General features: G+C 47.7%; 1 protein-coding gene across 7 annotated transcripts; it reads left to right on the top strand.

Annotated features, from left to right (window-relative positions):
• Nucleotides 1–119: 119 nt before the first annotated feature.
• On the top strand, nt 120–26,039 carry zbtb4 (zinc finger and BTB domain containing 4). 7 transcript variants are annotated; one of them, XM_029753620.1, is made up of 5 exons: nt 120–594; nt 2,574–2,637; nt 4,193–4,423; nt 7,145–7,267; nt 17,142–26,039. In XM_029753620.1, the coding sequence occupies exon 5, from the start codon at nt 17,570–17,572 to the stop codon at nt 22,673–22,675; it is 5,106 nt and encodes a 1,701-aa protein (XP_029609480.1). In that variant the 5' UTR covers nt 120–594; nt 2,574–2,637; nt 4,193–4,423; nt 7,145–7,267; nt 17,142–17,569; the 3' UTR covers nt 22,676–26,039. The 7 variants fall into 7 exon arrangements, 6 of the variants coding, with proteins under 6 accessions (XP_029609480.1, XP_029609481.1, XP_029609485.1 ...); XM_029753621.1 differs by lacking the exons at nt 2,574–2,637; nt 4,193–4,423; XR_003878308.1 differs by lacking the exons at nt 120–594; nt 2,574–2,637; nt 17,142–26,039 and adding an exon at nt 8,191–8,213 and having other exon boundaries at nt 4,145–4,423.
• The last annotated feature ends 1,186 nt before the right edge of the window (nt 26,040–27,225 follow it).

The raw sequence follows: 27,225 nt of genomic DNA, 5'->3' as shown, positions 1-27,225 counted from the left end.
GGCTATAGAGATATGATGGCGTTGGGATAACTTTCGTTAAACCCGCCTTGTTCCCGATCTTTGCCGAACTTTACCGATTCGTAATTTTTCCCTCTAAGCAAAACTAAAAAAAATCTGTCTTGTCTCGTTCGTCTCGCTCTGGATCAGCTACGACTCTGGAAAAAGAAGCTTGCGCATGAGGCCTACCTCGACCTTTCGTAAATCAAAGGCATATTTAACTAGTTTGTTCTTTGTTTTGTATTTAAAACCAGTTTATTGTAGTTCGTTTTCGACCTTTTTTAAGAATATGTCGAAATTACTGTTATTTTATGACAACATTTTGGTTTTTACGGGACTATGCAAGAATCCTCGGTCTCAAGTATCAAGCGATCAGTGTTCTTTTCAGTACTTCAACTGGGAAAGTCTGGGAAAAGCCTGCGGTGTTAAATTACAATATCCGTGAAATACTTTACCATAATTCAAACGGAAAAGCTTGAAATACACGTTTTTAGAACAAACGTCGCTATAATTTGTAATGTAAATTGATGATTTTTCTGAATTAAGGGCGAGATTGGAAGGCCACGTTTAACGCAGTGACACAGCCTGGCTTTGGCGGTAAGAAGTGTCTTGTTAGCTAACAAAAGTCAATGTAAAATTCAAATTTTATAGTTATGAATTAGTTACATCAACTAGTAAACAAACATTTGGTTGGTGTTAAGTCAATGGTTCATGTTTTATTATCATCAAGAGTTAGATAATAGCCTAAGAAGACTTAGTAGGTAACGTTGGCTTGTTAGAGATGCGGCCAGCGAGCAGCGTTACCCCTTTGTGGGAGCAAGCGAGCTAAACAGTGAAACCCGCCTGTTGGAGACGGTAACTAGTTAATGGTGGTAAATTAGCAACTTGTTTTAGATAACATTATTAGCGCTGATTTATTTGTTACAATGTCACCGAGGCCAATATAGACGCATCTGATGGCTTTAATATGTTGTTTAGTTGGCAAACAAAAATGGCCACCGGGACTCCTGGGAGACCGTGTCGCTAACTAGCAAGCCAACCTCAAACACTATGTGCCATGTTGTTCAAAGGCATAACTTGGCTTGTAAATTCATAGGAAATACAGGGTGGCATTTAATTTTCGTTTTGATAATTTAGTTAACTACCTGACTTAGTTATTTATCCACATGTTGCGTGGTCTGTTAGCTGGCTAGCTAACCGAGTTGTAGACATGGTCAAACCACTATGGCCATGGTTTTGTCTGTCACTGTCAGAGCAGATAACAACTCATGACATTTCCTGTTAATATCTTCAATATGTACAAATATTGAATAGGACACTTGACTATTTACACGAATATTTGTTTCCCTGTCAGTATTGCTTGCTAGTAACAATAGTTACCAAATTGCTAACTTTGTACATTCGTTGGAACCTCGTCTCAACATGGCGGTGTTGTGACTGGTGCTTCTTGTTGGCAAGAAAAATGGAGTCTTGTTAAGTACCAGCTAACTTGAAAGTTTGCCTTCACCAGAATGTAATGAGCATGCCTTGAAAATAGTTCAAGATCGATTGTGTAACGTTCGATTGCTTCATGTTGGCTAGTCAGGTAATGTATACATTGAGTTTAATCAAGTAAAGTGCTAGATTTTCTCCGTTTCACAAATTGCCTGTTTCCACAGTGCATATAGTTAGCTTCTTGTTATCCTGTCTTGTCAACAAGCTTGCATGCCAATTTTGTTTGTTCTACATGTTGCAAAAGTTAGGCTACATTTCAACTATAAGTTCCAGACTAATCAACAAGTAGCATACTTCACTAGGCACCAGAGGTGTTTTCACTATAGCCTGTTACACAATATAATAATCTTGTTAGATCTGGAGTTGGACCAAGGACGGCTACTGTAGACATTGTTCACACAACTCTAGCTACAGCACATTTCCCCAATGCCAAGAGGGCTTTAACAAAAAATACAGTTTATACCCTACAGCGCCTAAATATATTTTAGAATGTTCTCCCTTTGCTTTAACTAGTTTTTGGTGTGTTCTTGCTTAAATATGTAGCCTTACATGGATGCAGGAGGGTTTTTGGAGAAGAGAAAGTATGTTTTAAAGGGCAGTACTACAGATACTATAACATTGCGCTATACTTGTTTATTTTTATTTAACTTGGCAAGTCAGTTAAGAACAAATGGTTATTTACAATGACGGCCTAACCTGGACGAAGCTGGGCCGATTGTGCACCGACCTATGGGACTCCCGATCACGGCCGGTTGTGATACAGCCCGGGATCGAACCCTGGGTCTGTGGTGATGCCTCTTGCACTGCGATGCAGTGCTTTAGACCACTGCGCCACTTTGGAGGCCCGGAAACTTTAAACTGCATGTCAATTGGCAAATACATTTCTTAAGTGTTAATGGTGGTTGCTAATGTACCCCCCCTCATAGTTATTGTTTAGATGACATTAACTGATTGTAGCTATTTTCTTGTTTAAAGTAATAAAGAAATTGAAGTTACTTCTTGACTCTGTTTATGTATTTGGGAAACTGAATGGTTTTCGCCATTATGAACATGCCTCTTTGCCCTCATCTTTTCTTTGGCAGACTCTAGCCACGACAGAGGAACACAGTTCTCAAGTTCCCACTGGGAAGCTGTTGTAGATCAGCTGTATCCTTATTACTCCCAAGCACTTGGGTTAGGATGTTGCTTTTGATTTCTTCTATGTTATCCACACGTTAGAGATTCCTGTTGGCCATATCATTGTGATCTGTTTATTTACAAGTCAATGTTTGTTAAACAAAGGCTTCTACATGGTGCTGTCATACAAAAGCACTTATCAGCTTTTTGGCTCCCTCTTGTGGTCTACAATGCAAATGGCATGCTTTTTTTTGCTCAACAGTTCAAGTGCACAAATGCCCCCTACCTGCTCTCAGCCCCCTCTACTGGCAACAAGACAAGTGACATGGTGGGAAATGGCAGCAATAACAGCTGTACGTCAGCAGCTTAGCATAATATGTATCATTCGATGCCTAGTTTGCCTACATTCAAAACCGTTTACCTGGTCAATATACTGTACATTAATGTTGATTCATCAGCACCATCCCTCTTGAATGGAGGTTATAAAGCATTTCTCTCAATGGATTTTAATGTCTTTGGTTGTCATTGGATATAGGCCCATCTTAGTTCAAATTTGATGTTTAGCCATATAGGAGGGCCCACACCAATCTACTATGTGAAGACTGATCTCTGAGTATGGGTGATAACATGTTTAATACCTCTCCCAACACATGTTATTTGTGTGTCTAACTACATTTGAGTGGGGCATAGTGTTTTCAGTGGGATGGGTGACGTACATGAGTGTACCTGTTTTTGTCATTGTGTGTTTGGTTTATGTGGAGATAGATGCCCTTATTCAGAGGGAGCTCTCGTTTGGTGATGTCAGTGTTTGCCTCCTGGCAGTGCATGTTTTGTGTGAGCAAGTGATTTTTTTTTAACAAGGTGGTTCTGCGGAGTATGGCCGAGGGAGCCCAGGAGGACTATTTTAGATTTTTTAAACGCCTTTAACTTCCATTTCTTGCAATCTAGAGCAAACAAACATTGCCTTCTATGATGACAAAGTAAAAAAAAACTATGGCATAGCCAGTCCACAAGATGGCGTAACGCCTCTTACGTTGTTTACATTTTAGTGGGGTCATTTTTTTTACATTTGGTGCGTCCAAGTGGCGCAGCGGTCTAAGGCACTGCATCGATTCCGGGCTGTATCACAACCGACCGTGATCGGGAGTCCCCATTGGGCGGCGCACAATTGGCCAAGCGTCGTCTGGGTTAGGGGAGGGTTTGGCCGGGGTAGGTCGTCAGTGTAAATAATAAATTATCATTAACTTTCTTGCCTATTTAAATAAAGGTTACATTTTTTAAAAAAGTGCGAGGGAGAACCCTGGAGCTGAGCGTGTCCTCCATAGCACAGTAAGAGCCTATTTATGCGTTTATCCAAAACGTGTTCGGAGGCACGGTATGGATGATGTGACGCAATTGCGAAGTCTCTGGAGGCAGGCAGAGACCAAATTGAGCTCTGTAATGCTCGCGGTGCGCTTCTCAAATGTTGTAACGATGCGGAGGGCTCTGTACAGCAACGCATTGACATGATTGGTTAACGGTAAGTGGGGGCGGGAGGTCCTGTATAAACACAAACTCACTTCCTTGACAACTTCCTTCACAACAGCTCAACAAAAAAACAGCTCTGCGAAGCGCAATAATTATAAATGCCCAGACTTCTGCAGAGGCCATATCACGGTAAATGCTGCACGACCAATTGCAGACGTCAGAATGACCACGCAGCCCCTTTTAATGGGGGAGGGAGAAGAGAGACAACCAGGGAGAGGGAGCCGTTACTCCACTTTGACACGGAGATTCTGGACCCTTATTTAAACATCCTTCCTGTCTGCGACGGAAGGTAAGAGACATAGGAGATGTGCTAGATTATGTGGCTTTTCTCACCGCCTTGGCCACTGATGTCCCAGCTACAAATGCACCAGTAATGCAGGCCTATAATTCGTGGACTTGGTTTGCTGTGTTTATCCTTGTCTGTCACACTTTAAAGGTACGCATAAAGCATCCCGCCGAAAAACAAAATGACATGCTTTGTGTATACCATGCTAAGGTTGTTCCATCAGGCCACTGAGTAAAATATGGATAAGCAAATAAAATATCAGTCCTGTTGCGTGTGTCTGATTTCTCAGACAGGTTTCTAAATCAAGCGCGAATTCCCTCCATTCACGACAAAGCAGTACCTGCAAGGATTCAATTGCGATTACATGATCCCCAAAAATTCAGCCCGCTCTGGTAATATCAGTACCTAACAGACCAAGTGGTCAAGCATAAATGTTTAGCTTCCAACTCAATTAAAAAAGACCCTGCAGTCTTAAGTGTATATACACTGGCCCTGCTGTTTCGTAATAAAATGTATCATGACGTTGGCTAAGAGGCACGCTCTCGCTTGTTAAAAAAATATCAGCGGAACAAGTGAGCACTTTTCTTGAAAGGCATTCCAGTGGGAGCGCAGGGAATGTCCTGTTCCCTTTACTGTTTGTTTTGATGATGTTGCCAAGTGGCTCCATCTTTTATGCGTCCCTTATTATCATCCATCTATCCCTCCAGATCAAACCTCTGTCTCATGTGGGCATATTTTTCTAGGGATGTTGGCGTCCTTTGGCAAACTAATCTAATAATCTAAGACGCTTCGATATTTAACGGTCCAAGTCTGAGATACTTTTTAGAGGACGCACAGATAGCTTTTGGAGGCGATTCACACACATGATCGAACTTTGTGCGAAGGCTTCAGGAGCCTCTTCCTCTCCCAGAACTATCTGAGGTGCTAAATTAATTACACTGGATCCCACCTCCCGTCGCAATCGGTTTAGTTTTAATCTGGGTTCCGCTCGGCGCCGGCCAAATTTTGCCCCAGCAGCACCACCGAGTCCTACTATCCTCCCCCAGAGGACTGGCTCTGGCCATCTCTCCCTCTCTCGGGTCTGTCTATCCTTCACGCCCTGCCCTTTCCCTAATTCTCTTTACCTCCCTTTTTTGGTTTTGCTTCCTCACTCCCTTACCTCCTCCCCTCTCCCTAATTCTCCCTCCCTCATTGCCTCTTTCTCATGTCCTCTGCCCTCTCACTCGCCCCCTTACCACCGCCATTCACCCCTATTCTCCCCCTCTCTTCTCTGCCCCCCTCTCTCATACTGATCTGTAGAGACAACCACATGCTGGCTGCAGGCTCTCCCATTGCCCCACCACTGTTCCAATTTTTTGGGGTTTGAATCTTTCTCTTTTAGTTTCTTTGCTCTGCCTCTGTAGTGTTTTCCCTGGCACGGTGCCGAAGCCTCTGACCATCTGCCTCTCTTTCTTTCTCACTTTTCCTTTTTCGTTCCCTTTCTTTTCCCTCACTCCCGACGTCAACGGTATTATCATAGTGCTTTTTGTCCTTTATTACTGGGGAATGATTTGATTTTTGTCTCACCCTCCGTGTTCCTCCCTCCCTCACACGCTCCCTCTTTTTTTTTATCGCTGTCCCTTACGGCCATTCTCGCTCTCTCTGCCATAGCTCTCTTAAAGAGACATGGTGGAAGAGCAGGGATGTTGACACCACTCTGAAAAACAATGCCATCTTAAGAACAGGAAGTATCATACGCCCGGAGTGCAGCGCTACCGGCACGCCTGCTACACAGTCAACATACAGCCACTTCCTCCTCACCACTGAACACCAGTAAAACAACCCTCTCTGAGAAATATGACATCCTCCCTCACCACTAACCCTCCTCCCAGCTATCCTGAACCTACACAACAGGCTAGTCATCCCTTCACCAAATTCTCTCTTGTGTACACTCTTTCTCCCTACTTCCCCCTCCCTCCAACTCTCTTTGCCATTACGGCATGCCTGGGTAGCTGCCTAGAGATGAAGAAGCTAATTAATTTGATTTAGCAGTTCTTTCCCTGGCAGTGGAAAAACCAACCCCCTCCCCAACACCACCACCCCGAACCGTATCAGGCACCCCTCCCAGATGATTTTCCACCCATCTTATCCAGTCTCTTTTGGCAGCATTTCCTTTCCTTTTTCCCTCGACGCGAGCGTGCGTGCATTTTAGGTTTGCTCTCGGGTTGCATATTAAACTAAAGCTAGTCACTATCCTCTAGTAACCTCCATTCAGTGTTGTTCAGCTCTAATTTTCCAGATTTCACTGGCGCAGGTTGTGTGACTTAACGCTAGCTGTGTTGGCACAGACACAAGGCCTGCTCGGCGCTCACACAAGCGTTCTGGCTCCGGCCCTATTCATTCACCGTGGGGATATGAATCACTTAGTAGCCATTTAGTGCTAAAACTCCATTTCCGTCATCTGATATTCTAATGTATCCACCCGCCACAGTCACCCGCTGTGACACACTGCTGCTTCTGGGGCATCTGCCGAGCATACGCAGTTAATCATGTGACAGACATCATGTGCGCAGTTAATCATGTGCATTTGTACAAGACTATGTATTTGTGTGTTTAATAGTTCCAGTATGTGTCTGCATGTGGTGCACAGGAGTGTGTCTGCAAGTTTGCTTGTATGCAATTCTGCGTGTGTGTGGATGTGCAAGTATAGCAATTGATTTTCTTATAACGTTTTCCTGTCTGCAGGCCAGAGCGAATGGCCGGCCACCTGACCCCTTCGTGGAGCGACTCCACTTCCTGTTCCCCTTTTAAGATGACCCCTGACCTTTAAACCTGAGGTCAACACCTCTGGACTTACCACTTAAGCAGGTCAGTCTCTCTAGGGTTTGTCTTGATTATATTCCTTCTCTAGGCTTCAGTAAACTTGGAATTCAAGGCTGCAAGTTAAATTATTGTATATGCAGCAGCACCCGCTTAGGTATCAGTGTCTGGACCAGTATCAGTTATGGCGGTTTCAAGCAGGACTCTGATGAGTTTATGTTTAAGTTCTATTTAATACATTGTCAAGCGCTGGTGAATGAATGAGGCCCGCTCACTGTTGAAATCAATTACACTGTTGAAAGTATTCAATAGTTTTCAGGTCCCTATTTTTCAGTCTTACCGTCAAACTCAATAACCATTTAACAATTCAGAGAAAATATATTTTTGTTGTTTTATAGATTGCAAACCGAAACACCCAACATTTCTTTGTTCTCGTGCTGTTTTCAATACATTTACTTTCAAGACTTGTTTGTCAAGAGTTTCTAAAACGATGCTTTTCCCTATTAACGGTAAATGGTTTTGAATGTAGCACTCCGTAATGCCTCTGATTTCCCAGCAAGATGGCTCCCTTGGCGCTTCCATCGTTGCGCATTCAGATGTGTGTGTCGCTTGGTAGCACAGCATGAAAAGCTATGATCACGTTTGGGCAAACGCCCATGAATAGGGACGGCTGGACGACGGGACTCCCTCTGAATACAGAGTTGGGGGGGCTGGCCGCCGCTGCCACGGGACACTGCACACATGTGTGGGACTGTTTGGCCACACTCCAGTTACGTGAGTGTGTGTGCGCGCACACACCCCTCACTGTTATGACCGCCAACGGCCAATATTACCCACCCCTCCCAACTCTCATACGTACACACATGCACTTTATGTGCCACATACACATGTTCCCTGTCACAAGCACACTCACACTCTGTCCCCCACACACTCGCTCTCTTTCTCTCTCTCTCTCTCGGTTGGTGAAAAAGTGCATTGGAGGGGAGGAAAAAAAGCAACAAAGTTCCTGCAGAGCCGGAGAGGTCACAGCAACAACACCCAATCCCAGCTCTGTTCCCATGGAGACAAGTGTGCTAGTATACAATGGGGGAGGAGTAGGGGGGAGGGGAGGGAGTGGTGGCAAGGGGGGGTTGCTGCTGTGTATGTGTCAGCAGTGTAAGAGGATGGGGAAGTAGGATATGTGTGATGGCTGTAAAGTTCTGAACATTCTTTCCCCCCCACCCCCACTCTCCTGCCCCTGTCTCTTTCTACTGAACCCCCCCCCCCCCCCCCCCCCCCCGTTGAGAAGCAGAGCAGTCTGGGGTAGTTAGTTAGAGATGTGGGGTATGTGGAATGCCATTGATTTTTGTCTCGTGTGGAATTGTAAGAAGTTAGTCAGGGCCAAGATGGCGGTGGTATCCCGTCTAACAAGTAACGTTTCCAGAACTGAAGATTCGTGCTGTTTTTGACTGGTTCCCATTTGGTTGTGAGATAACGTTTGTCAAGTCAGGGGTGTATTCAATATGTCTTGCAACGGAAACCATTTACCGTTTTAAGAACCAAATGGATGCAAGCGTAATGAAACTGGGAGGGACCTCTCTGAATTTGTCAAATAGGAACTCGTTTTTGTTGCAGAACGTTTTCCGATTGGAGTAAACGGTTTCTGTTGCAAAACGTTTTCCAGCAGACAAAACGTTTTGCAGCAGGATCAGCGTAATGAATACACCCCTGCGTTGTATTCACTAATGCACACTAGCAAAACATTTGCAATGGAAATTATAGGTTCTTGTTGGACAATTTAGCTTTTGAAAGTATCCCAAAGTGGGATTCAAATGAATTTAATTGTTATTTTTTTTGTCAACGATCTTTGTCCACTAATGCCAAAGTGGAAGATACTTTTTTACAAAATGTTAGAATTTATGAAAAATAAAATGCATCTTGATAAGTATTCACACCTCTGAGTCAATACATTTTAGAATCACCTTTGGCAGCGATTACAGCTGTGAGTCTTTCTGGGTAAGTCTCTAAGAGCTTTCCACACCTGGCTGTGCAGCATTTGCCCATTTATTCTTAAATTCTGCAGGCTCTGTCAAATTGGTTGCTGATCATTGCTAGACAAACATTTTCAGGTCTTGCCATAGATTTTCAAGCAGATTTAAGTCAAAACTGTTACTCGGCCACTCAGGAACATTCACTGTCTTCTTGGTAAGCAACTACAGTGTAGATTTGGCCTTGTGCTTTAGGTTATTGTCTGGTGGAAAGCAGACAACCAAGTTTTCCTTTAGGATTTTGCCTGTGCTTAGCTCCATTCCGTTTCTTTTTTATCCTGAAAAACTTCCCAGTCCTTTACGATTACAAGCATACCCATAACATTATGCAGCCACCACTATGCTTGAAAATATGGAGAGTGGTACTCAGTAATGTATTGTGTATTTGCCCCAAATATAACACTGTTTTCAGGACAAACTTAATTGCTTTGGCATATTTTTTTGCGTTATTACTTTAGTGCCTTGTTATAAACAGGATGCATGTTTTGGAATATTTTTTATTCTGTACAGGCTTCCTTTTCACTCCATCAATTAGGTTAGTATTGTGGAGTAACTACAATGTTGTTTATCCATCCTCAGTTTTCTCATATCAGAGCCATTCAACTCTAACTATTTTTTAAAGTCACCATTGGCCTCATGATTTCCTTTCTCTCCGGCAACTGAGTTAGGAAGGACGCCTGTATCTTTGTAGTGACTGGGTGTATTGACACAACATCCAAAGTGCAATTAATAACTTCACTATACTCAAAGGGATATTACATTTTTGCTTATTTTTTTTTACACATCTACCAATAGGTGCCGCCCTTTGCTAGCCATTGGAAACATCCCTGGTCTTTGTGGTTGAATATGTGTTAGAAATTCACTGCTCGACTGAGGGACCTTACAGATAATTGTATGTGTGGGGTACAGAGATCAAATCACATTTTATTTTTCACTTGCGCCGAATACAACAGGCAGTGAAATGTGACTTACAAGCTTTTAACCAACAATGTTTTAAGAAAAATAAGTATTAAGTAGAAAATAAAAGTAACAAATAATTAAACAGCAGTAGTAAAATAACAAGCGAGGCTATATACAGGGGGTACCGGTACAGAGTCAATGTGCGGGGGCACCGGTTAGTTGAGGTAATATGTACATGTAGAGTTAAAGTGACTATGCATAGATAATAAACAGGGAGTAGCAGCAGAGTAAAAGAGGGGTCTGGGTAGCCCTTTGATTAGCTGTTCAGGGGTCTTATGGCTTGAGGGTAGAAGCTGTTAAGAAGACTTTTGGACCTAGGCTTGGCGCTCCGGTACCGCTTGCCGTACGGTAGCAGAGAGAACAGTCTATGACTAGGGTGCGGTAGTCATTCAAAAATCATGTTAAACTGTTATTGCACACAGTGAGTCCATGCAACTTATTATGTGACTTGTTAAGCAAATATTTATTCCTGAACTTATTTAGCCTTTCCATAACAAAGGGGTTGAATACTTATTGACTCAAGACATTTCAGCTTTGCGTTTTTAATTTGTTTGTAAAAAAAAAATAAAAATAAATAAAATACAATGACATAGTTCTCTGGGCCTCTGTAGCTTAGTTGGTAGAGCACGATGCTAGCAACGCCAAGATAGGGGGCGGCAGGTAGCCTAGTGGTTAGAGCATTGGACTAGAAACCGAAAGGTCAGCTCGGGGATTCGATCTTGCAACAAGGTCAAAATCTGTCATTCTGCCCCAGAACAAGGCAGGCACTGTTCCTAGGCCGTCATTGAAAATAAGAATTTGTTCTTAACTGACTTGCCTAGTTAAATAAAGGTACAAAATAAATATATAAATTGTGGGTTCAAATCCCGGGACTACCCTTACTTAAAAAAAAATGTATGCAAGCATGACTAAGTCGCTTTGGATAAAAGCATCTGCTATATATTATCATTCCACTTTGGAATTATGAGGTATTGTGTGTTGGCCAGTCCCCCAAAAATCTAAATTAAACCATTTTAAAATTCAGGATGAAAAACAGCAAACTGTGGATGAAGTCAAGGGGTGTAAATACTTTCTGAAGGCACTGTATACCCTCCCCGCTTCGGTCTCTTTTCTTCCATTTGGTTCCTAGTAAATTATTTATTTATTTATTTTACCCTTATTTTACCAGGTAAGTTGACTGATCTTTTTGACATAAACAAACACGGCAAGGCCACGCCGGTTTCTGTTGGCTGTCAATCAATCAATCAATCAGTCAGTCGTACAGCAGGGTAGAGTTGGCCTTAGGGTCATACACACACACACTCGCAGTGAACCCGAAACACACACCTGATTTTTGTCGCCATCGCTCGCTCCCCATAAACTTGAAACCTTTTAAAAGAGGCAATAAAAATAGAAGGCAGTGTGTCCCTGCCCTAATCTCTCTCTTTCTCTCTCTTTGATCTTTGCTTCTTCCTTTTCTTCAGTTAAGAGTACTTCCATCAGACTATTGTCTGTACCCCCCCTCCCCAATTCTCTATCTATCCTAGTTCCCAGGTTTGTTTTTTTGTTGGCATTGGTCCTGTTTGTTTTCAGCCATTTTGGGGACTGGCAGTGCTCGTAACTAACTGCTTAAATGGCGTCCTCTGCCTTGCTCTCCCTCTCTCCCTATCTCGCCAGGCTTTGTGTATATAAAGTAGTGTGCGTGTTTGTGTGTCTGTGTGTGCGCGTGTGTGTGTGGCTGGAGAACAACACTTCCAAATAAAAAGAGGATTGGATTCAGAGGGGGTGGGGGAGGAGGTGGAGAGAGAATAGAAGAGATGGGGGGGTGAAAAAATTCACTTGCTGAAAAAAAAAAAGACAAAAACACTGAGAATCATGTGTCAGAGGCAAAACTGAAGTGAGCGAGCGAGAGAGAGAGGGAGAAGGCGAGGGAGAGCAAGAGCCAGAGTGCGAGAGTCGCTCCTGCCCTCTTGTCTTTACACACTGCTGCCTGTGTGTGCCCCGTCTCTCACAGACGCGCGCAAACACACACACACACACACACACACAGCGGCGCGCTCACACAGACCGAGGGAGAGAGAGAGCCCGAGAGAGCGAGCGAGAGAGAGAGGGGAGAGGGAGAACAGATCACAGCAGAGGTGCAGCAGGAGGTTTCCCGAGGTACGTTGTCTCGTTGTGTGCTTGCCTAGCAGTGAGGGGCTGACATGTTGCTCTCTTCTTTTTTTTTCTTCCCCTGCCTGTTTTTCCTCAGTCTCCATCGCCGGGGTTGTTGTTGTTTTTGTATGTCAGGAGAAATGGAAGATTTTATTAAGTGTGTGTGTGTGTGTGCCTGTGCACTGTGTGTGTGTACTGTGTGGCGCCAATAAGAGGCCTCGTCTCCCTCATCCTCCCCTGTCCTCGCTGGCGCACCACGCACTTCTTTTTCAGGAGCGATGACTCGTTCAGGGGTTGTGATGAAACTTCACATTTCTCGGCGTCTTTTGCGCCCGCGTGAATCAGCCCAGATCAAAGGGTCTGAGCTAGCGCTCGTCTGATCCAGGCGATAGACATTGACATGACATGTTTTTTTTTGTATTTTAGGGAAACCTTTTCTCGCTGTGACCGGTCGGGACGATCTTCCTCCGTGAACTTAACTCCCAAAAGGACACAGAGAGTTGGGGAATAACTTGAACATGCATGTCCCTGATATATAATCTAGTGCAGAGATTATGCTGTTCTCGTCTCTCCTGTTCCCTGGTTCTTTGGTGTGTCATAATATCCTCCTTATGCCAGGTTATTTTGGAAGCGGAAGGCGGTTCTTGCTAAACCTTGGAGGGCATTTTGACATCACAGCCCTATTGTTTCCTTAACTAAACCCTCCTTTTATTTAAACAAACAAAAAAGGGTCCGTCTCAAATATTTCCTCATGGGTCACCATGTCTGCCATGCCAAGCCTTTGGCTTCACTGTATGGGATATATGACCCACAAAACCACGAGGCTTTAGGGGTCATGAGTTATAGGGGCCTTGTTGCTTCGTGGCAGTTGTTGGTTTTCAGGTAGAGGTTTTCTTTTTGACTTGTTTGTATATTGGCTAGACTCTATGCCACTGGTATCCACTGGAAGACTTGACTAACCAATGCTGTTTTTACGTGCAATTTCCGTTTAAGCCATTCCAATTGTCTAATTTTTGAAATTGAGATTGCGACGTTTGGCATAAATCTCTCGTTAATAGGAGTGAATTTAAGCAGAAGCGAGTGTCTATGAAGTCATGATTTGGCCCTTTTGCTGGGTGATGCACTCTGGTTGAACGGCGTTGCACTGTGTTGTAGCAACGGTGCTACGGCCACAGCAGCAGCCCTCTGGGGACGTTGGAGCAGCGGTCCATGTTATCAGAGTCGTCCCCTCGTTTACGTGGCCTCATGCTATCAATGCCGATTTTTAGTGTCTGGTAGCTGCTTACATCTCCAACAATCCTGAGCCTTTTTACGCTGTGCATGACTGACAGGCCTGCGTTGTGTGTGTGTGTGTGTGTGTGTGTGTGTACGCGGTGTATTAAGAGGGACTGTGTGCAAAATTGAACAATGATTTGGGGGGAAATTACCTCAAAGGTCAGTGGTGTAGTGTTTCCACTCTTACGACTCAAGGTACATTTTTTGGGGGGGCCATCCCCTTTTCCTCCTTAATGGTTCCCGTGATTCAATTACAGGGGTCAGAATTCCAGGAATTACGTGCTGGGTTGGGAGCTAACAGGCCATGGAGAGGGTGGTGTTTTAACCTGGGGCAGGTTAGCTGGTGTGTGGAGTGGCATGCAATATCGTAGAGATACTACAGTTTACACTGAGTGGGGGGGGGGGGGGCATGTTGACACGTCCGCCCTCCACTCCTTTTCACCGCCTCGTTCTACTCCCTCTGCCCCATCTGGCTGGCTCCACCATGTTTTCTGGGCTGGGGGGGGGGGTGGAGAGTTCAGTCTCTGTCTCCAGCGACAGCCCCCTTTTCACAGCCCAACTGGTGCCCCCCTGGCTGGCCGTTCCACACTAGGGAGAGCCCAACCGACACCATCCTATTTCCACAACCCCACTCCACTCGCTCACGGTGCGGAACAGGCAAACTAACTCCCACTCCAGCGTGAACCCCACACACACACACATTTCTCCGTTGCGTGCTAGCTGAAACCCACCCAGCAGTCTCTTGCAGTAACTAATCTATGGATTGGCTCTACACATGAAGGCGATGGGGTCGGAGCCATTGCGTACTAACTGATTAGGACTCAAGTTACTTTAATAGTAAAGTGGTCATTGGGACCCTGGAGTGTAGCATTGAAGGTTTTCTTTGACCAACTTCCTGTCGCTGATGTGATTCTGGCTAATGTTCTTCTACCTATCACAGTGAGTCATTTGTCCCACAACAAGTGTACCTGCACGTTCATATATATATATATATATATATATATATATATATATATATATATATATATATATATTTGTTTGTTTGTGGTTCAGTTTTTTTCGCAGCACGGCGAGCGCAGATGGACACATTCCTTCAGCGACCGTGTCTGTTTGAGCGGAACACCATACTTCAGAAAGGGCACGTTATTTTTAGGGGGCGAGGCTGGGTCCTTGGCACTCTGGGGGTCAGACGCTTGTGTGTGGGGGGAGGGTGTGTACTACTGTGTGTGCTGCCTGTGTGTGCGAAGACCACCCCCCCCCCCCCCCCCCCCCCCCATGTCACGCATGGCCGGTTTGTTGTTCAAGGCCCTGGTTGTGGCGATGCAGTTGTGTGCGTCACAGCGAGGTGAAGAAGGAGAGAGAGCGAGGGGGCGCCAGATTAATTTCCCCTTCGCGGCGCACCAGATGAAATCGTGACGTCTTTAGTCCTCATGTCGTTTCACGCTGTGTTGGCCTGTGAGTAGCTGGTGTCTTAATAACAGGGGTTTCCCGCATGACAATACTTTATCACAGCACACTGCACAGTAAACATCCAGGGTATCTACGTTTAGCTATGTGCACACTCCCTGCTAATCCGCGTAGTCACCGTGTTCGCCTGGGTATCTGGGTAAATAAAGAGCAGTGGTGCGTAGCTGTGCGACTTTATCTGTTTCGTTGCGTATCACGTGGGCCGATTTTAGTGGGTGTGCGTGATGTGACCCTCTCCTGCTTTTTCTTCTTTTTTTCTTTTAATCCACTTAATTCAAAGCTCTGCTTATTCTGTCCTGTAAATTCAGTTCATTCCACCTATACAGACTCTCTGTTGCGGGGTACTCCTCTGCCTCACCCCATTGTTTTGCATGTGTTTTTACAAGCGAGGCCATCCGCGACATCAGTAGTTTGTTTTTGTGGCCGTGTGTGTGCTTGCTGGTGCCTGTATGTATGGTTGCGTGCATTTGTGCCCATGGGGGTGTGTCTGTGTTTGTCTGCCTGTCTGTACTGCTGTGTGTGTGTGTGTGTGTGTGTGTGTGTGTGTGCTGTGCGTTTCTGTGTTTCTGTTTCCAGCCTGGCCATTTTTCTCTCTCCCCTTCTCTCTCTCCCTCCTCTTCCCTCTGCAATAACAGTGCTGACCTAGTTCCTGCCTGTTCAGGGCTGCCTGTGGAATTTTACAGAGGCCTGCCTGCCTTGCTGCTTGAAAACACAGGCAGAAAAGCATGACTGAGGGTTTTTCTTCTTGCCTCACCATTAGGCCTCAACAGCCATCTTCCACGATCTGTGGAGTCCATAGAGCGGCCTGTACTAAATATGTAATAACAAAATAATTGCCTATTGCGAATCTGCGAGCTGAATATGAATAGATGGCAGGCGAGTGGATCCGCCGCAATCGGCGTTTCAAATTAGAGTTGAAATGGGAAGCGCACCGTTGCTCGTCTTCTCGAGCTTAACTGCGACAGAACCGGATGCAGTGGGCGGAAGGAAAAAAAAACTCCCGCTCCCACTTTCCCTCCCCTCCCTCTGCTTTCACAAATAATGGTTGGAGTCATGGCCAGCAAATTCTGACCACTGCCAGGAATGGGCCAGCAGGCTGTGATGGGAATCACCCCCCCCCCCCCCCCCCCCAAATGGGAACCTATTTTAAGTTAGCAGGGCTATGGGATGTAAGTCAACACTCTATTTCGGGGATTCTTGATTAAATCTGAATGCCTTCCAATTAGGCGACGGGAATGTTGTGGTACAGCCGAGATGGATCCTTGGAATGCCTTTCCCGTCTCTGCGTGCTGAAATCTAAACCAGCATTGCCACACAGTCCTCCCTCTAGCTCTCTTTCCCTCTCTCGCCATTCCCTTTTTTAAATTTGTATTTGTATTTATTATGGATCCCCATTAGCTGCTGCCAAGGCAGCATCTACTCTTCCTGGGGTCCAGCTAAATTAAGGCAGCTTATACCATTTTTAAAATTAATAAATTCACTTACATTCACAGATTTCACAACACACTGTGTGCCCTCAGGCCCCTACTCCACAACTACCACATATCTACAGTACAAAATGCGTGTGTGTGTGTGTGTGTGTGTGTGTGTGTGCATGTGTCTGTGCCTATGTGTGTGTTGCTTCACAGTCCCCGCTGTTCCATAAAGTGTGTATCTGTTTTTTAAATCTAATTTTACTGCTTGCATCAGTTACTTGATGTGGAATAGAGTTCCATGTACTCATGGCTCTATGTAGTACTGTACACCTCCCATAGTCTGTTCTGGACTGGGGACTGTGAAGAGACCTCTTGTGGCAGGTTTTGTGGGGTGTGCATGGGTGTCCGAGCTGTTTGCTAAGTAGTTCAAACAGACAGCTCGACGCATTCAACATTATGTTTTGATGTTTTATTGCGTTTCTTATGCTACTTCTAGTATTTTCTTAGCGTGGCAGAATATTTGAAGTAGAATCTAGTTTTTCTGGTATTATACATTCAACTGTAGCGGTTATCTACAGCATTTTACAAAAAAATGCCTGCAGGGATCCATTCTAGCTGTAACACTCATCTCTTGTCGTTTCTCAGGTTTTGAGGGCTGGTCATGGTGCCTCAGCCGGAGGTGTGCGACCTTCTCCACGCGAGCCTCTTCCTGCTGCACCTGAACAAGCAGCACCTGGCCGCCGGGCCCACCCTCTTCTGTGACGTCGACCTCGCCGAGTTCACCGCCTGCAGCCAGTACCTCCGCCAGCTGCTGCTGTCGACGTCTTCCCCACCGCCTTCGGATCCGGTATTGGACACCCGTCATCAACCCCCTCTTCTGGGGGGCTGAGCGAGTCCTGGAGCTGCCTCACCTCCAGTCCAGAGTGCTGTCCAACCTGCTCGACTTCATCTACACCTCCCGCTTCCCCCGCCGGGACTACAAGGGGAAAAGGCCTCTCTCAGAGGCGGGCCTCAGCCTCGGGGTGCCCTTCTTGACCCACCTGGTTAAAGAAGAGGAGGAGGAACCAGGGGAGATGAAGGGTAAAAGCAGGCAGGGCCGAGGAGGGGTGGCCATGATGGAGGACGGGGCAGACGGCCCAGAGAACGCTAAGATCACCCTCAGCTTCCCCCTCAGTGCCGCCCTGCCCGCCGCCCTCACCGTTCACAACCACCGCCCCTCCTCGGCCATGTCCTCCTCCCGCTGCCGACACTCCTCCTCGGGCTCCAAGGGGTCAAATGAGGGGTCGTCATGGAAACTGGCCGCCGCCGCCAACACGGACAGACAGCGGCCGTTTAAACAGCCCCGACATGACAGCTCTCCGTCCTCTTCCTCCTCCTCCCATTCCTCTTCTTCCTCTCCCATGGATCTTACCGCACTGGTCAAAAAGGACACAAAATCCCCCCCACCTCTTTTCAAAGCCGGTCTGGATTCCCAGTTCCACAGGTTCACCCCCAGGTCCTCCAATGGGCCTATAGGGGGTTACCCAGGGGAGGGTCACAGACTGACCAATGGCACAGCCTCCCCCTCAGACACTGCACAGATCCTGTTCAACCTGAGCGCCGTGGCCTATCAGAGCCAGGGGAGGCAGGGCACAGAGAGAAAGGAGAAAACAGGAAAACAAGGAGGGAGGGTGGGCAGCCCACAAGTTGGACCAAACCTCCACCCGCCCACCCTCCACCTTCCTCCTCTTCCTCACCCCTCTGACTCTTTCATCCCACCCCCTCTTCCTCCTCACTCCTCCTCCACCCCCCCAGATGGCCCCAAGGCGGAGCTGATATGTGGGGTGTGCCACCGCCTCTTCAGCTCCGCCTCGTCTCTCACGGCCCACATGCGGCTGCACCGTGGCGGCCGGGCCCTCAGCTGCCAGCACTGTGGCAAAGCCTTCATCCACAACAAGAGACTGCAGTCCCACGAGGCCTCCTGCAGGCACGCTCTGACCCCAGCCATCCCCTCTAGCCTCCCCCTTCTCCCCATCCAGCCAAAAGAGGAGCCCCTGGAGGAAGGGGAGGTTAGGGTGGAGGGTGGACAGATTCTGGGGGCAGGCGAGGAAGATATGAAGCCTGGCAAAGGGAAGAAAGGGCGAGGTCTCCTGGTTCGACACGAAGGCGACGTGTCCGAGCTGGTGGGGGACGAGGACCACTTCGTCAAGGTGGTGGACGGCCACGTCATCTACTTCTGCTCGGTGTGTGAGCGCTCCTACATGACCCTGTCCAGCCTCAAGCGCCACTCCAACGTGCACTCGTGGCGCCGCAAGTACCCCTGCCACTTCTGCGACAAGGTGTTCGCCCTGGCCGAGTACCGCACCAAGCACGAGGTGTGGCACACGGGCGAGCGACGCTACCAGTGCATCTTCTGCTGGGAGGCCTTCGCCACGTACTACAACCTGAAGACCCACCAGAAGGCTTTCCACGGCATCAGCCCGGGCCTCATCTCCAGCGAGAAGACGGCTAACGGCGGCTACAAGCAGAAGGTCAACGCGCTCAAGTTCTACCGCCTGCTCCCCATGCGTTCCCAGAAGAGACCCTACAAGACCTACAGTGACTCCCTGGCCAATGGCCTGCAGCTGCCCCCTTCTGACCCCTCTCCCGTCCCTCTGCCCCTGGACTGCAGCCTGCCTGACTCCCTGGACCCCGGTGACCTGCGCAGCCTCATCAGTGGCTCTCTACCCAAGGGTGTGAAGCCTGACCCTGAAGAGTTCCCTGCCGGCTTCCCCCTCACAGTAGCTCTAGAGCAGGGAGAGATCCGGCTCCCTTCCCTAACAGGCATGGCCCTAGGGAGAGTAGCTGACCGAGAGGCAGCGTCCAAGAAGGTAGGTAGTCGTGGCAGCAGCTCCAAGGTATCCGTTGGCAACCGAGTTAAAACTCCCAAGGTCAGCGGTAGCCCAGAGTTGGGTTTGTCATCCGTGATCACGTACGGCCACCCCAAGCCCTCAGTCATAGTGCACGGCACAGCAGTGTCATCCGTCATTGTCCATAGCAACCAGGTCACCTCCGGGGGTGGGAAAAGCCCCCTGAGCAGTCCCTCCCCTGAACCTAGCAACAGCCAGACACTCGCCAAGAGCAGTGCGAAGCCTGTTAAAAAGCATAGGGAAAGTACGGAGAGCCATAGGAAGAGAGCTAAATTAGTGGACAATTCAGACGCCACAGAGGAGTTGGAGAGGAGATCAGAGACGGGTAGGTCCCATCATAAGTCCAGCAAGAGTGACGGCTCCTCAGCCAAACAGTCGTCCACGGGGTCAGAGGGCAAAGGAGCCGGGCCGCTGTGTCAGATCACGGTGCGGATAGGTGAGGAGGCCATGGTCAAGCGCAGTATCTCCGAGACGGACCTCAAGAGGGACAGGAGCCCTCCTCCTTCCAAAAGGACATACCCCTCCCCACAGGAGACCAAGGAACCTCGCCACTCTCACCACCACCACCATCACCACAAACACCGCTCCCATCGCAGCTCGAGCATCGGCGCCGAGGGGGAGAGAGGAGGAGATGGGGAGAGCAGGAAGAAAAGTCCCATAGCCCCGGGCAAGGTCAGAGAGTACTACTTCCGCCAGGAGGTGCGCAAGCAGGGGGAGAGTGAGGACGATGAGGACAACCTCTGGAGGCCCTACTACTCCTACAAACCCAAGAGGAAGGCCCCGCACGTCCACAAAGCAAAGAACTGGCAGGCCAAACTGCACTACAAACGCTCCCTCCGGCTTATGAAGAGGGCGGAGGGAATCGTGGACCATGTAAATAAGGAGGCAGAGGAGCAAGACGAGGAGGATGAAACGATGGATGAGGTGGAGGGGGAGGTGAAAGGTCACACAGAGCAAGAGAAGGGAGAGGTACCTGAATCCCTCAGTATTTCCCCTATACCTTCAAAAGATAAAGAGGGGGAGGAAGAAATCCAGGAGGCCCACCTTCAGCCCACTGATCCTCCCCTGGCTTCTCCCCAACCCCCTCTGGCTACCTCAGTCTCCCCTATGGACACAAAACGCCGGCCCTGGTCCGATGGGAGCGCGTCGGAGTGCGATACGTGTGGCCGCTGGTTCTCCAGCTCCAGGAAGCGGGATAAACACGAGCTCAGCCACCTGCTGGAGTTTGTGTGCCTCATTTGTAGGGCCCCTTTCCCTTCCAGGGACCAGCTAGAGGATCACCAGAGAACTCGGCACCCCAAAGCCCCAGACCCCCTGTCCGTGCCACCCCGAGCGGGACCTCAGTCCAGAGATGAGGGCGTGGAGTGGGAGACTAAGCTGGCAGAAGTAGACAGGGAGAGGGTTATACTAGGGAAGGGAAGTCCAAGTCGCCTAAGCAGGAGGTCGTTGGCAAGACACACCTGTCCGCAGTGCCATAAGGTATGCAAGACATCCTCGGCGCTAAACCGCCACGTGAGGCGCCACGAGTTAAGCAGCTCCCCGGAGAGAGAAAGGGAGGAGACCCAGCCAGAGCCAAAAGCAGCAGCAGAGGGTACAGTTAGCACTGCTAGCAAATACCTAGACACTATGAGTGGCCATGTTCCCGTTGTTCAGTCTGTCCCAGAACCACAGCATAGTAGCGAGGCCATAGAGGCACAGCAGTGCGCGAGCCAGCCTAGCAAAGTGAAAGCAGAGCACCATATTCCAACACTGTGCAGCAGCCCTGAACTCAATGAACTCACAACTCCTGTTCCTGACAGAGAGCCCAGTCCACTGATTATTCAGCCCCCTTCAGAGATCCCCATGGCCGATATCCCCAGTTCCAACAGGCCCACACCCTCTCCCTCCTCCTGCACCTCCGCCCTCCAGGGTGTGCTGGTCATGAGCAGTGGAGCTGAATGTCTGGACTACCGGACCCCCAGGAAGAGGAGTCTGGAGGGGCAGAGCCACAGGAGGACCAGCCCTGCACCTGTCACGGGACCACCCACCGCTTCTCCGAACATGCACCTGACCTCGCAGATGAGAATCAACCACACTGCTGCTCTTCCGTCCGTTGCCATGACAACAGTGCCCCTCCGAGGGGTCTGTGGCGTGAAGCGGGAGGAAGATAGTGTGGAGAAAGGACTGAGGCAGGGATGTGGGATGGGCCTCCTCCATCATGCTGGTTTTAAGGACTCACCAGTGGCCCAAGATGTCAGGGTCCCACCCTTGTCCAGGAGCCCCAGTCCCAACCAAGCACAAGACCTGACCATGTCCTCAATCCTAGCCAGGGAGGTGGAGAGGGAAAGGCAGAGAGAATGGGAGAGGGATATGGAGAGAGAGCTGGAAAGGAGGAAACAGAGGGAGAGGAATATGGACAGAGTGCTGGAAAGGGAGAGGCAGAGAGAAAGGGAAATGGAGCGGGCTCAGCAGACTAGGGGGGCATCTCACCCCCCACAGGAGCAACTCCGAGACAAGGAGGTGATCCTCCTGGTACCCAAAGAGGAGCCAATTAGTCCCGCAATGTCCCCTATACACACACCCATTCAAACCACTATTAACAACCCTCCCTTGCAGAGGCGGCCCACCATGTCCCCATGCCTCTCCCCCACTGCCATGGACCTGCTGATGCAGGCCAACCGCCAAGTTTCCCAGTCCATGTGTGGCACACGGGGCCCCGAGAGGCTTCAGTTGCCCACTGGGTCGGTCGGTGGCATCGACCGCCCCTCGGCCCACGCCCTACTGCTCCCACGGGACCCCCCACCGTCCGAGGCAGAGCCCCAGGACCACTCCCCAGTGCCATCCAGAGACCCTCACAGAGGGGAGGTTACTGCCAGGGGATACCCCATGCAGGACTACCCCCTGCCCCTCATCGTCCAGAGCGGCTACTGCTCTGGAAAGAAGCAGGAGGACAACCTGCTCATGTCTTACCCAACCGGGCCTCTTGCCTTTGGGCCGTTGGGGAAGATGATGCCTACCGGGGACCTAGGCAAACTGCCCTTCTACCCCGACCCGTACCATCTGCTCTACAGGCCACAGCTGCTGGCCTACCCCTACAACCTGGCCTCCCTGCCCATGGCTCTGAACATGATGGCCCCTGGGGACGACAAGGTGGCGCCGCTGCCCTTCCTCCCTGCCCTCTTCAACTACGCTGCTGCAGCTGGTCCCTACACTGGCATGGTGCCACACCACCTAGTGGCAAACCCCAGCCTCTACAACAGCGGCGGCGGCAGCAGCAAAAAACAGCGGGACAGCAGCAACGGCAAGCCGTAGAAGTTGTAAAGAGAAGTGACACTTTTATTTTATTTTATAAGTGGATGACCAGGCCTGTGGTCGAAGAAGGGGTGGAATCGTCCCCTTCGGTTACTGAGTACACTCGCACAGTCCTCTCTTTTGTAAAGTAGCAATCAGAGCCTAAGCGTTGAATCGGCAGAGAGGATGATGGGAGGAGGATGAGTGAGGAAAGAAAGGACACATTTCATCATTACAGACGGATATCCCCCCCTCTCCTTTCCTCTGGCTTCTGTTCTCATGACTTTCTGTCGTACTAGTTCTACACTAGCGCTTGGTTAATTGTCTTCTCCGACTCGTTATGATAATATCTATTATAATAATAATAATAATAATAATAATAATAATAATAATAATAATAATAATAATAACAGCTAACAGGGTGTGAAAATGTTTCACTCTGCTTCCCTTTTATAGTGACTGCGTAATACTGATCATGAACACACCGCTCTAGGTGGACGCTTTTTAGGGAAGGAAAGGGATCAGCTTGAAATGACATCAAATGAGTGTGTGGCGCGTGATTTGCTTATGTGAACGTGTGCTCCAGGTGTTTGTGGGAGCTGCACGTGACCTGTATGTAGGAGTTATTCAGTTGTGCACGCTGGGGTTGGCTTCTGTTCGTTTGGTGTGTCTGAATGCGAGTGGCTGTACGGCTGCAGTCTGCCATCCGAGTGCTGATCATTCCATGGGGGTTCGGAGGTGTTAGCAGCATTCCAACACTAGACTAGCCCTTTTATATGTCAGTGCATAGTTCAGTAGAAGGAGTTCTTCTATTACCAGTTCCCAAAGTAGCAATGCTAGCGAACCGTATGGCTGGAGTAGAGTCTGTACTTGAGACAATGGCAGATCTTGTGGGCTTATGTTACTTTAGTGGCCAGATGAGTTTGCTTAGGGGTTCATGTTAGCTTTTACCTTGTGCAAAACAGCTGCAAAAAGTTCCTATAAAAAGGGGGGGGGGGGGGGGGGGGGAGAAGAGACTTGACAAGTCTTGTAGCTGATTTGTAAATGTACTTTAGCTGTAGCTGACCACTGGGGGAGAAACACAGGTTCGTGTAGACCACGCACTTCCTGTTCTCCTTGTACTCATCTCATTTCTTCCAAGGATTGAAAAAAAATAATAAGAATAGGTCGATCTTTTAATCTTCGGTGGCCTTTTTCCTCCCCCTGATGCCTCCTGGTGTCCAACAAAGACACAGTCCGTCTACTAGGCCGGGTTGAAGTGAGGGGGAGTGTGGAAGGGAAAACACAGAGGGATGGAATCAGGGCAGGGCAATTCCTGTGATATCTGGAAAGAGCGAGCGAGGGAGATTTAAATGAGAATCACAGAGGCCAGGCGCACCTAGGTCAGGGTACCCTCGACGAAGCTTCCGGGTCAAATCAAAATGACCCCTCCCCTCTTACTGAAAGGGCATAGAAAAGGACAACGGAAATCGAGTCAGATGGCGCCACAGTGGGGCCCGCTTGTGTAAAACAGCTTTTCGTCTCCCAATAGCTCCTCTCTTCTTCTGGGGCAGAGAAGAGAAGGGTGACGTCACCGGCCCCTCAGAGCTGGTGTTGTAGGGCCGGGCTTAGCACCATCCGTTGTGCGGCTCGGAGTTTCCCAGATGTCGTGTGGGACTTTTTCTGTAATGTCTTTCTCTGTACGTTACATTTGTTTTGTTTGACTTTTATATCACCTTTTGCTAGCGAGACAGAAGTGGCTTCAGCAAATTAAAGGGGTTTTGAGTACACTTATGAATATGAATGTCATTTTAGTCAAGAGGTAAAGTGCATAAAGTTCGATGGATTTCAGTTTTTCCGACTTGAAAAATAACACGTGGAGAGCCGTTATTGAGTCTGGTATGCATATTTACAGTAGTCCTAGGAACATGTCAAGAAACTTAGGTTCTGTATCCACAAAAGCATGAGCAACACTCGCTTCCTAACAGTTTGTATTATTCTCGATATCCAAAATCTCTCACGTTTTCCTTCCCGTGGCTCCTCATCCTCTGTCGTTTCCCCCCCCCCCACTATCTCAGCTCACCATCTCTGTTTTGTCTTGGTTTGTATTTGTTCTGCAGTATAACTCCCTAAAAAAAGAGCAGCTGCCACGTTTATTTCTCACAATCCGTATGGGAGCTGTCCAATTATCCCCTTTCCTCCCCAAACGCACACACTTTACACAGCCTCTTTTTGGAGTGTGTGTGTGTGCTGAAACTGCTGCACTGTTCGTTTCGGGCAGGAGGACGAAAACACTGAGTGACCAACTGCAGGGGCTCACGGCCTCGACTTGGTTGTGGTTACAAGCCTTTTGTGTGTATTTCTGTGTGTGTGTCTCTATGCGTGTGTCTGTGTGTAGCACAGGAGGTTGGTGGCACCTTAATTGGGGAGGACAGGCTCGTGTTAACGGCTGGCGCGGAATAAGTGGAATGGTATCAAATACATCGAGCACATGGGTTCCATGTGTTTAAAGCCATGCCAGCAGCTCCTTTCCAGCCGTTGTTATGAGCCGTCCTCCCCTCAGCAGCCTCCACTGGTATGTGTGTGTGTGTGTGTGTGTGTGTGGGGAAAAAAGGAAAACCAGAACGCATCTGCCTCTTAGCAGCATATCCCTCGAGGTACTGTATATGGACAGCCTGTGTTTTTTTTGTTGTTTTTTTCAGTGGTTTCCTTCCAGAGTCCGCCCCCGTCCCTACCCAGCTGTAAAGACTCACCATACTGTACCCATCGAGGCCATTTCACTAGATAGACATGTTTTTGTGTTTCGTAAAAATAAAATCTTCTAACATATTTTTGCCGTCATGGTGATCAGTCACTGACCAAACGCCTGCAAATAGACATAGTGAATTCTGCTGACGATATACATATTTCCATTATGTCGAGTAAGTTCAAATGAATTGTGCCTCCGCTTCAGTATATTTAAACGTAGCTGTATTCAAATGGTTTGGATCTTCCAGATTTCAGACAAGGTGCCTTTTTTATGGCTTAAGAAATGGAAATGATACATGGGTGAATTTATCAAAATGTCAAATAACCGGGAGAAAGGTTGTGGCTTTAATGTGCTATGAAGCTGGTCATAGTTCTAGGGGTGTGGCTAAACGGTTTGGTATTGTGTCTGTTTAGGTAAATACTGTGTCATAGTTTTTAGAGTCCACCAATACGTTATTGTTTTGTTTCTTCTTCTTCAAATATATGAAATGTTTTAATGTTGCCTGATAACTTTGTCTGGATTTGATACAAAGGCTTGTAGCCACAGCTCTCCCAAAGTCCCTTGTTTGTTTCTTTAACACTTTCCTCTTGTTCACCTCTTTCCCGCTCTTTCTCCTCGCTACAATCAAACAAATAAAGTATTAACCTGATGACCCAACAGGAAGTCTCATGTCTGATTTGAATATCTCCTCCGAGACAAAACAATATGCGCTGTTATTTTTGTTCAATAATTATGTAACTTGTTCCTCAACAAGAAATAAAAAGTTCCGTAAGGTAAAGTGGGGGTTGGTTATGCATGTATATTACATAACAATAGCTGTTGTTGTACTACCCCACCAAGCAATACAGCTGTTACACTTCTGGGGGGGGGGGGTTGATTTATGCATAATAAATCAACATATGCACAGTGGTGGAAGAAGTATCTAATTGTCATACTTCAGTAAAAGTAAAGATACCTTTTAATAGAAAATGACAAGTGAAAGTCACTCAGTAAAATACTACTTGAGTAAAAGACTAAGTATTTGGTTTTAAATATACTTAAGTATCAAAAGTACAAGTATAAATCATTGAATATCTCCAGATCAGAGGCAGTAGGGTTGACCAGGGATGTTGTCAAAAATAAGTAAAGATACCCCCCCCCAAAAAACTACTTAAGTACTTTACACCACTGCATATGCATGACTTCTCCCCCTACAACAGGGGAGCCCAACTCTCTTCCTGGAGATCTACTGTCCTGTAGGTTTACAGCCCAACTCTCTTCCTGGAGATCTACTGTCCTGTAGGTTTACAGTCCAACCCTCTTCCTGGAGATCTACTGTCCTGTAGGTTTACAGTCCAACCCTCTTCCTGGAGATCTACTGTCCTGTAGGTTTACAGTCCAACCCTCTTCCTGGAGATCTACTGTCCTGTAGGTTTACAGTCCAACCCTAATTTAACACACCTTATTCTGCTAATTAGCTGCTCAACAAGACCAAAAGCTGAATCAGATATGTTAAATTAGGGTTGGACTGAAAACCTACAGGGCAGTGGATCTCCAGGAAGAGGGTTGGACAGCCCTGCACTACAAGCTCATCATAATTATGCATAGTTTTCCACTAGAGGGAGATACTGGGTTAAATCCAAGAAAGGAAAGGGTTTCTAGCTGGTTAGTGAAAGGTTTTGCTTGAGGTCAGAAGTTAATTTTCAGAACATTTTCTTGTTTGAATCCGCTCTGACGAGTGACACTCGGTGGCACAAGAAGGAACTGCTACATATTCTATCTCTAGTGTTAAACCCTTGGACTCTTCTCCGGTGAACTATGGAATCCAGGTTGTCTGTCTGGTTACAGGACATAAGGTGACTGG

This window comes from Salmo trutta, chromosome 5 (genome assembly GCF_901001165.1).
Source record: "Salmo trutta chromosome 5, fSalTru1.1, whole genome shotgun sequence".
NCBI classification, from domain to species: domain Eukaryota; kingdom Metazoa; phylum Chordata; class Actinopteri; order Salmoniformes; family Salmonidae; genus Salmo; species Salmo trutta.
Note: the sequence above shows the minus strand (reverse complement) of the source record. Positions and strands in the feature narration are given on the sequence as shown.